Source organism: Plecotus auritus, assembly GCF_963455305.1.
Source record: "Plecotus auritus genome assembly, chromosome: 1".
Classification (NCBI taxonomy): Eukaryota; Metazoa; Chordata; class Mammalia; order Chiroptera; family Vespertilionidae; genus Plecotus; species Plecotus auritus.
The window spans coordinates 72,611,583-72,622,047 of NC_137770.1; the positions used below are offsets into that span (position 1 = coordinate 72,611,583).

The 10,465-nt window shown below is 51.3% G+C and overlaps 1 protein-coding gene across 2 annotated transcripts; it reads right to left on the reverse strand.

Annotated features, from left to right (window-relative positions):
- Positions 1-971: 971 nt before the first annotated feature.
- Positions 972-10,216, reverse strand: VPS18 (VPS18 core subunit of CORVET and HOPS complexes). Of its 2 annotated transcripts, none has more exons than XM_080686029.1 (5): positions 9,807-10,216; positions 8,352-8,493; positions 5,020-5,111; positions 2,995-4,865; positions 972-2,304 (listed from the first exon to the last, which is right to left on the reverse strand). In XM_080686029.1, the coding sequence occupies exons 1-5, from the start codon at positions 9,895-9,897 to the stop codon at positions 1,579-1,581; spliced, it is 2,922 nt and encodes a 973-aa protein (XP_080542155.1). In that variant the 5' UTR covers positions 9,898-10,216; the 3' UTR covers positions 972-1,578. The 2 variants fall into 2 exon arrangements, with proteins under 2 accessions (XP_080542155.1, XP_080542156.1); XM_080686030.1 differs by having other exon boundaries at positions 973-2,304; positions 5,020-5,200; positions 9,807-10,215.
- Positions 10,217-10,465: the final 249 nt, after the last annotated feature.

A 10,465-nucleotide genomic window follows, 5' to 3' on the forward strand; every position in this document is an offset into this window, starting at 1 on the left:
TGCTGTTGTTCTAGTGGTTGGGGAACTCAGCCGGGCAAGAATCCACCGGGACTACAGGAGATAAGTCTTGGAAGAGGATTTGGCCGCAGGGGAGAAAGAAAAGACTGCAGACACCAGCCAGGTGCCTTAACCCCAGCCTGATTCCAGGAACACACACTTGTTATTTTATTTCAATCTGGCAGCTAATAGACCACACCCAGAGAGCCGGGCTGTGGACTGTGGACACCAGCGTTAGGAGCAAAGGGTGTTCAGCTGATGTCACAGGAAGGCCCCGCTCTAAGAATCTTTAGTTGTGGCTTAGCTACCAGCCACAACTAAAGAAGTGTAATCTGGGGGGAGGGGCAGGTTACAGGAGCTAGAGAGAAAAAAACCTATCTGCCAAGTGCCATGAATGGTAGCAATGGCACTCTCACCTCCATGTTGGACCTCAACGCTATGGTTAAGTGCCAGACAGTGACAGGGCAGTATCAAAGATGGGCAGCACCTGGGCACTCAGGGATCCAAGCTGGTAGAGAGGGGCAAGTAAAATCTAGCATTTGTAAGGGCTAATGGAGGGAGAAGGAATGAGGGGCTTAGATTCATGGTTAGGTAACCAAGACTCCCAGAAAATGCTTGGGACAACTGGGGAAGGAACAGACTGAGGAAGCACTCCTGGAGAAAGTGAGAAATCAGCACCCTCAACTGCCTGCATGCAGAGGATTCTGTGGGGAGCAGCACCACCTGCTGGCAAAAGGGAAGAACAGCCCCTGTTCCAAACAGGATGATGGATGGTAATTTCCAACAGAAGCCAAGAATCAGAGAGGATAGAGGGGAGGGACAGACAAAATCATCCTGTCACACTTCCAGGTGAAGACACAAGGGCCAAGGCTCGAAAGCATCCAGGACCCAGGTAGCTTCCCTGCGGCCCCCCACCCCTCCTGGGCCCCCCGCCCACTCAGCCCAGCATCACCACAAGCCACCAGCTCCAGAGCCACTAGTGCAACGCAGACAGTTTAATGCTCTCCACCCCACCACCAGCTCCCACTGTCCTCCATGAGGCCCTCTGCCCAGGGCACCCCCTCACAGCAGAACACCAAACAGTGTGCACAAGACCACACCCATCAGCACTACCTTTCCCACCCCCCATGCCCAGGACTTGGAGGAGTTGTCTTTTCACTTCTGGGACCTGGGGGCAGACAGGAGAGGGCTTCCTCTGAGAGAGAAGAGGCACGGAGTGAAAAGGAAGAATGGTACTCTTGCTCTAGAAGCTGAACAGGAAGTGTGCCGAGAGTGAAAAGGAAAACCGAGCTGTTAGATGCTGAGGGGATAGGAAGGCAATCACAACTGTGACCTCTCCAGCTAATGCCCTGTGCTGGGAGGCAGGCTGATGGCCTGGTGTAACAGCAGCTCTAAGGCAGCCCTGAAGAACAGCATGAGCAGTGGGCAGGTGCACTCAGAGCTGATACCCCATGGGCAACGGCTGTAACTCCACTCCCTCCTACAGCCATAGCCTAGCAGCAGCCCTCTCACGTGGCCTTCCTAAGACCCGGCAAGTAGCTGTGCTTGACTGCCTGCCCACCTATCAGGGGCAACAACCTCCTACAGCCAACTGAGGTGCTCCTCCTCATAGCGCTGGGGGTCGATGAAGGGCCGGTCGATAGAGCGAATCATCAGCTCCCCACAGTACACACACTCAGCCGCCACCAGTTCATCTAGGTCAGCCTTGAGTTGTTCCCGGCTTGGTCCCACAGCAGCAGCCCCACCCTCAGCCTCCTTTGCCCGGGCAGAGCCCTTGGTGGGGGGTGGAGCAGCCCCCAGCTTTCGCTGCAACTCCTCCAGCCGGGCCTGCTTGTAGGCCGGCAGGCCAGGCCGTACAGCCTGCAGCAGGCAGTCCGCATGGAACATGTGGCCACAGAGGAAGAGGTAAAAAGGGCGATTGAGCAGGGGGAAGTCACAGGTGGCACATTTGTCCTGGGGTTCCACAGTGCCGTAGCGGCCCCGCAGCTCCTGCAGATCTCGCCGGATGCGCTGGGCGCTGGCTGTGGCCTCTTCCATCTCCCGCTGAAGCTCCTGGATGTGGTGGTTGTAGGCCTTCAGTGAGCTGCAGATCGCCTCCTTAAAGTGGTCAATGGTGACAAAGTCAGGAAAGAAGGGGAGCACATCCTCAATCTTGAGCAGGGGGCAGCTGGCCAGGCAGGCCATAGCGGTCTGCACATCTTCCTCCTCCTGCACCACGTGCCGTGCAATCTTCAGCCACAGCTTCTTGCGAAGTTCCTCATCTTCCTCGGGCAAATCAGCACACTGCTTGGCCAGGTCCACATCCACCTGTGGGGCAACCACGAGTGTTAGGGTCAAGCCTCCTCCCCACCCAGGATAGAGACTATGGGAGAGACCGATGCCAAGGGAGACCCTGGGCCTAAGAAGGAGCTTCTGGGAGCCAAGCTAGAAACCTATCTCAGTGGTGGGCCTGTCCCCTCACAGCTCTGCAAAAGCTACTTATGATGGTGGGCTTCAATTTTTAGTGAACTTAAAAATCACCTGGGGAACATAATCAAAATTCAGATTTTGGGGCCCTACCTTCAGACATTCAATAAGTCCTTTAGGTAATAACTCATGATTTGAGAAATGTCTTTCTGCAATTGTGACCATAATACAACAGCTAGCGTGTATATAGAACTTACCTAAGCAACAGGCACTGTTCTGAGTGCTTTTCCTGTTCAGTACTTTCATAAACCCTATGAGGAAGCACTCCTGGGGTGCTTCCCCCTTCTCTGGATGAATAACCTGAGGCACAGAGAGGTTCGGAACTAGTCTGAGGTCACACAGCTTAGAAAGTGGCAGAATCAGAATTCAAATCCTAACTTCAGAGCCCCTGTTCTTAGCCTCTATACTACAGCACCTCTCCACAAAGGAAGCCAGCACACCCTAGCCACCGTCACCTCTCCAACCCTTCAACATTGAAGTTATTGCTCCCCAGGCCCCTCCCTTAGATGGCGTCAAGACTCATGGGCTCACCTGCAAGGCCAGGTCCACAGCCTCCTCATACAGCTCCAGGACCTTGTAGACATGGACACAAGCACGATGGTGGCCATGCTCAGCACAGAGCCGCAGAGCATACTTGAGGTCGTAATGCACACGGTGTGGGCTGGCCCCAGCCTGCTCAAGGTAGGCCAGCAGTGAGGCTGGCTGGCCTCGGGCATACAGCGACAGCAGGTAATTGTGAATGGCCTGCTCAGTCTCGCCCAGCACGTTCACACAGAACTCCATGTAGCGGATGGCCTGGCTCACCTGCTGGGCCTCACCACCCTGGCTGTAGTTCACCAAGGCAGGGATGAGTTGCCGGGCATCCAGCCGGCTGCCCATCTCAATCCAGGCATCCACCAGCTGACGGGGGATGTGACGGATGAGGATGGGCGAGAACTTGTAGAAGAGCTGGGGGTCCCGGTGGCGGGCAAGCACGGCCAGGGCCTCCTCATAGGCCTCATGCTGGCAGTGGTATGCCACCACCCGCTCGTAGTCCTGCATGATCACAGCAAAATATACCATGTGTTCTGTGTCCCCATGGCTCGTGAGCAGCTCGTGGATGGAGGCTCTGCTGGCGAAGAGCGACTCCTTGTGGCGGGGGCTGCTGAGGAAGGCACGGAAGCGCTCCCGTGTTTCCCGGTAGAGGGTCAGGGCCTCTGGGTCACCCTGCAGAGCCCCGAGCCGGCTCAGGTAGAGCTCTGTCAGCCAGGTGGTCAGCAGCGTGGCCTGGGTACGCTCGGCTGGCTTCAAACTGGCCAGTTTTCGCTGCAAGAACTCAACCAAAGCCTCCTCCTGTCGGGCCTCCAAGAACTTGAGGGCAATCTCCTCAAAGTAGCTCTGGGTCAGGGCATAGCAGCGGGCGCTCTCTAGGTAGCGACGCTGATTAAAGCAAAAATCAGCCTCCCGAGCCAGGACGGTGTCCAGGCAGTCAGGCCGCTCTCGACAATACTCTTTGGCCAGGTCAAAGCGGTTCATGTCCAGATAGGTGCGCCAGACATCCCGGGCCTCCCGCTGCACATGGTAGCGGAAGACAGCCCGCTCGGTGTAGGCCCACAGGTGGCCTGTAGAGGAGTCCTTCACCATGTGCTTCAGTGGCCCGAACTTCTCCAGGAAGTGATCCCGCAGCACCACCTGTCCGGTCAGCGTGCACACTGCCTCCACCCGGTCCGCCAGCAGGAGCAGGAAGTGGAACTGGGTCAGGACAATGGCCAGGGGTGGGCTGGCTCCAGGACCTACCCCTTCTGGGTATTCCCAGACTCGCTCCTCACTCAGCAGGGAGTCGGGACGCCCGTGGTCCAATGATCCATACAACACGCCATCCCCCATCATCCAGGCGAAGGCCCGTGGCGCAGAGCGCAATTTGGGGGTATAGAAGGCCAACTCGCTGTAGCCCAGACTGCTGGGGAACTCACGGAATGGGGGAGGGTGGTCAGTGTAGGCAGCAAAGAGCCCCAGGAAGCTCTGTGCCTCAGCTCCCTCTGCTGTTCGGGCTATGAACTGGAAGAGGCGCTGCCGAGTGGTGGCAATAACAAAGATGCGCCCATCAGGGCCCCGCTCGGCCTCAATGGAGCACACAGGTGCTGGGCCCCCTTCTTCATTTAGAACGTATAATGGACGGAAGTAGAGATCTGGGGCAGGGCCGAAAAGCCCACCCTCGCTGGCTGAGAGCTCTGCTTCGAAGATCTGACCTTGGGCAGTGCCAACCAGGATGGGGCCTGTGCTGCTCTCGGTGCCCAGTGCCTTGTTCCAGCCCACACTCTCCACCAGCTGCCCCTTCCAGCGTGCCAGTGGCCGTACCTTCTGTCCATTACGGTTCACATACAGGACCTCAGTGCTGCTCAGAGCAATTAGCAGGTGAAAGCCTGGAACAGGGGAGAGCATGGCACCCTGGAGGTTGCTGCTATTCCACCCTCAGCCTCCTCCTTGCCCCCACCACCCTCAGATCCCATCCACCCAGGCAGTGACTTACCTCAGCCCCACCCCCACCCGCCATCTCCGACCTCCATCACCACTTACCAGTATGGTCCAGGAACATCTTGTGAACTTTGGCATCATCCTTGCGCCCCAGCTCCACGTGGTTGGGTTCATTTGCCTTGCCCAAGTCAATGCTGTCAGGACAAGAGGAGGGCAGATCCTTTTCTCGAATCACAGACCTCTTTATAATTTGATGAGAGCCACAGCCTTTCTTCCCTGAAATCTACATATACACATAAAACTCTGAATACAATCCCACGGGAACTCTGAAACATAGGCAGGGTCCTCAACCCTCAGCTGAGAATTCCCGAACCTCATTTTGAGAAGTCCACTAAGCAGAAATCTTTCTCCTCTACTCAACAGACCTCCAGTGCATCCAGGAAAATAAGCAGGGGTATCCCAGACTCCTGGGGTAAAAAATGAACAACAAATTGTAGCTAATGGTTACTGAGTACTTTGTATATATCAAGCACCATGCCAAGAGCTTAATCAATCTTCATAATAACCTTGAGAAATACTCCTGTTTGAATTATATTTCCCTTATTAGATTCTTTTCTAATTATATGCTCATTCTAACTAAAGAAATCAATGTAAAGATGTATAAAGAAAAAGCTAGCCCTAACCGGTTTGGCTCAGTGGATAGAGCGTCGGACTGTGGACTAAAGGGTCCCAGGTTCAATTCCAGTCAAGGGCATGGTTGCAGGCACATCCCCAGTAAGGAGTGTGCAGGAGGCAGCTGATTGATGTTTCTCATCAATGTTTCTAACTCTCTATCCCTCTCCCTTCCTCTCGGTAAAAAAATCAATAAAATATATTTAAAAAAAAATAAAAAGCTAATGATTTTCTTCTCAAACCTGTCATTCCCAACAGAGAAAACTGATGCTAACATCTTTCTCCATATTTATAATATAGTGTTTGTGCACATTAACTTATAATTTGCTTTTCTCACTTGGATATTTCATGAGCATTCACTGAGTCAAAAAATACAGCTCTAACTCGTTTTAATAAATGCATAATATTCCTTTTATGGCTGAACCATAATTTAATCATCATTTTCTAACTGATAAGCATTCAGCTCATGTCCAGTTTTTCCTACCAGAGATAATGCTGTAATCATCCTGGTCAGGTGTTGCTCAGTGGTTAGAGCACTAGCCTGGCACTGGAGGGTCTCAGGTTCGATTCCTGGTCAAGGGCATGTACTTCGTACCTCATTTGTGGGTTTGTTCCCCGCCCATGGTCAGGGTGTGTGTAGGAGGCAACTAGTTGATGTGTCTCTCTCACATCAATGTATCACTCTCTCTTCCCCTCCTTCCCTCCTTTTACTCTCTCTGAAAAGCAATGGAAAAAATATCTTCAGATGGGGATTAACAAAATAAATAAATAAACAAACAAACAAACAAACAAACAAACAAATAAATAATGCTGCAATCAATATCCTTGAATCTATATCCTTGCAGACTGGTACTTTTTTTTTCTATAGTTATGTATTCCCCAAAATGGGATTGCTGGGTCAGTTATAATTTCAAATTTTAACAGACATTGCCAATTATTTTTCCAAAAGATAGTGGCAATTTATACTCTCACCAGCAATGTATGAGAGTCCATTTCTGTGCATCTTCACCAGCACCACATATTACTGTTTTTAATTTTTGCCAATCTGACAGGTTTTTTTAAATGGCATCTTAGTGTTATTTTAATTTGAATTCCCAGAAGTTAAAAATATTTTCAGATGTTTAGTGGAAATTTGGAGTTCCTCTTCTGTGAACTGCTTGTTTATATTCTTTGCTCTCCCTTTTCTACTAAATTGTCTTATTAATTTGTAAGGGCGTTTTAAGAAACAAGGATGTAGATTGTTAGTCATGTGGAAAAACATTATTTTCCCACCATCTTTTGTCTTGAACTGATTCATATGCTTTTTTGTTTTGTCACAATAGCAATTACTATGCAATCAATTATATCTTTTGCTTTTGGCATCTGGATTTTCTAGCTTAAGTAAGAAGACCTTCCTTCAGCCAAAGAACGTAGAAATTTATTAAATATTCTTTTTAAAAAAATCCTCACCTGCCTGATGTGGCCCAGTGATCCTCTCTCATCATTGATATGTCTATCTCTCCCTCTCCCTTCCTCTCTGAAATCAATAAAAATATATTAAAAAAAAAAATCCTCGTCTGAGAATATGTTTAGAGAGAGGAAGGGAGAACGAGAGAGAGAGGAGAGAGAGAGAGAGAAACATTGATGTGAGAGAAACATCTATCAGTTGCCTCCAGTATGCGCCCCGACTGGAGATGAAACCCCTACAACCTGAGTGTGTGCCCTGACCGGGAATCAAACCTGCCATCTTTTTGGTGCATGGGACGACAGGACAACACTCCAACCAACAAAGCCACACCAACCAGGGTGCATTGTTTATATATATTTATTTATTTTTCATGTATATTTTTTATTGATTTCAGAGTGGAAGAGAGAGGGAGAGAGAGATAGAAACATCAATGATGAGAGAGAATCATTGGTCGGCTGCCTCCTGCACGCCCCCCCCACTGGGGATTGAGCCCGCAACACCGGCATGTGCCCTTGACCAGAATCGAACCCGGGACCCTTCAATTGGCAGGCTGACACTCTATCCACTGAGCCAAACCGGCTAGGGCCAAGATGCATTGTTTATATTTTATATTTAAATAACGATAAGGATTTCACCTAGAATTCATTTCTGTGATACAGAGATTTAGCTGTTTTATCCCAGGTGGTTATTCCAGGTAGATAAACAAATTTGCTAATACCTTTGTCAATTTATTTCCAGATTTATTAAGATACATTATTTCCATTTTTTAAAATATATTTTTATTGATTTCAGAGAGGAATGGAGAAAGAGAGACAGAGATAGAAACATCAGTGATGACAGAGAATCATTTATCAGCTGCCTCCTGCATCCCCCACACTGGGGATCGAGCCCGCAACCCAGGCATATGCTCTGACTGGGAATCGTTCATAGGTTGATGTTCAACCACTGAGCCACGCCAGCCAGACCATTATTTCCCTTTAGAGTGGATTTATTCAGGATTCTAGACAGTTCCACTGATCCATGTGACTAATTGGTGGGTTGGTGTTATCTTTAACAGATGAAGGGACACATTTAGAGAGACTGCCTGACTTGCTCAAGATTCCAGAGCTGGCAAGTAGTAGAGCCAGGATATGAATCCAGGTCTACCTTATTGTTAACTACCACACTACATTGGTTCTCTTTGGGAAGAATATTTCCTGAAAATTCCAAATCCCCTGTTTCACCTGCCCAGAGAAGGAAAAAGGCATGAGTTAGTTAACAGTCCCAAAATATCACCATTCCACTCCTGTTCCTATATATTTTGGCCCTCACTTACCGGAGCAGTGCATCCTTGCCCAGGCTCATGCAGAGCTGATTGCAGGAGACGACAAGACTGGTGATACGCTCGGAAGGGGTAAAGTCAATGCGCTGCTTCGTGAAGATGGGCACTTCTTTCTCTAGCTGGGCATTCACATACCCTACAGGTGAGAAGCAAAGAAAGGGTTAGCTATGGAAGAGACGGAAGAAAGGCAAGAAACAACAACAAAAACTGCTCCTGCCCTAGCCCGTTTGGCTCCGTGGATAGAATGTTGGCCTGTGGACTAAAGGGTTGCAGGTCCCTTTCCAGTCAAGGGCACATACCTCGGTTGCAGGCTTGATCCCTAGCCCTGGTCAGGGAGTGGCCCTGGTCAAGGAGCGTGTGGGAAACAACCAATCAATGTGTCTCTCTCACATCAATGTCTCTCTCTCTGTCTCTACCCCTCCCTTCCACTCTCTCTAAAAATCAATGGAAAAGTATCCTCCAGTGAGGATTAACAACAACAACAAAACAGTGCTCCCCTTCACTTTCCCAACATATTCCTACCCAGGGCCTTGGTTAACAAGCCAATATGTCAAGTAGTTTGCTAATCACCTTTGCATTAGGGGTCCTGGGCTCTTCCCACACTTCTGACAGAGTGAGGAATTGATTCTTCGAACCCCTGGGATGCTGTTACGCCATGATGTACTTATTCCCAATGGTTATGGGGAGGGGTGGTTTGGGCATTTTCCCTTATCAATCTTTGGCCCAGCAACCCCAGCTCAACTAGTCATTTGGCTTCACTCTCTCCCCTCCTCCCTGCCCATGCAGTAATGCTCTCAGTGAGTCTCCAGAAAAATGAGGGTACAGGGAACCTGGGAAAACCGTTCCAATCCGCTGGTTAACAAACTGAAGTTGCTTTCTCTCTGGCTTTACTTCATTCCTTTACCATTGCTCAAAACCCCCAGCACTTCAGACCCCTCTGCCAATTCTGTACTACTTTCTGCAAAAATGTCTCCTCAATGCCAGGCTTCACCCAGCTCTAGCAAAGGCCTACAATACTTCATTTTCCCCTGTTCAGGGACAAAGTTAGCTCTAGGACCATCCCTCCTTCTCCAACAACATCCTCCTTTCACTAGTTTCTTTCCCCATTTTCTTCCTCCCACCTCCAGAAAGGCCCTCGAGAAAAGCACAGAATCAGGTGAATCTTGAAGCCTATTCTCAGTTCTCCCAACTGCAGCCCTGCAGGCAAAGTTACTTCCTTATCTGGGTCCCAGTTCCCTCTTAGAAGGACCCTAGTGGCAGGGCCTAGATCACGCGGCTGCTCTTGTTGCTCTTTCAAACTTCGACCATCACCAAGAGAGCCTGAGGAGAATCAGGGGCCTAGACCCAAACTGCACGCCCAGGAGGCGAACCAGAGCTCTTGGAGCCAACCTCCCCACTCGTCCCCCGCAAGTGCCAGGAGAGCTGAGAGGGCGCCCGCCCTTTCCTTACCCGAGTGAGGGATGCCCACGCTGGGGCAGCCGGGCTGCAAGACGGCCGAGCGGGACAGGGAGTCCTCGTATTCATCCAGGATGGACGCCATGGTGCCTGGCTTCGGGACTCACCACCCCAGGGATTACAACGGGGCTTCCCACAGGGATCCCTGTTGCCCCGACTGGAGCCTGCAATTCCCCAGCCTACACAGCGATCTGACAGACCCTGGCGATCCGCCGCCCTCCTTCTCTTTAAAATCCTGAGGATCTTCTCGCTGTCGCCTTATAGAACGAGATGGCTCAGGAGCGCTCCCCCTTGAATCTGACGCAGTCCTGCACCCCACGCCCGCCGCCAAGAGATCTCCGACCCTTTAGCGGAGCTCAGGTGATCCCAACCTCGCCCCGGTAGCTCAGCTGACTCCCGCCCCCAGGACGCGCGCCTACAACGTAACTTCCGGGTTCTCAGAACCTCACGTGCGGGGCGCAGGAACTTCGCGGGCGACCACGGGGAGGCGCCGCGAGGCGCCGCGAAAGAGGCGCCGCGAAAGGGGCGGGGCGGGGCGGGGCGGGGCGGGGCGGGGCGGGGCCGGGACCCAGTCCTCCCCTGAGGGCGGGAACCGGGAGTGCAGCTGCGGTTCCCTGCTTGGGGCGGACGCGTCTCTACTGGAGACCAGTGGG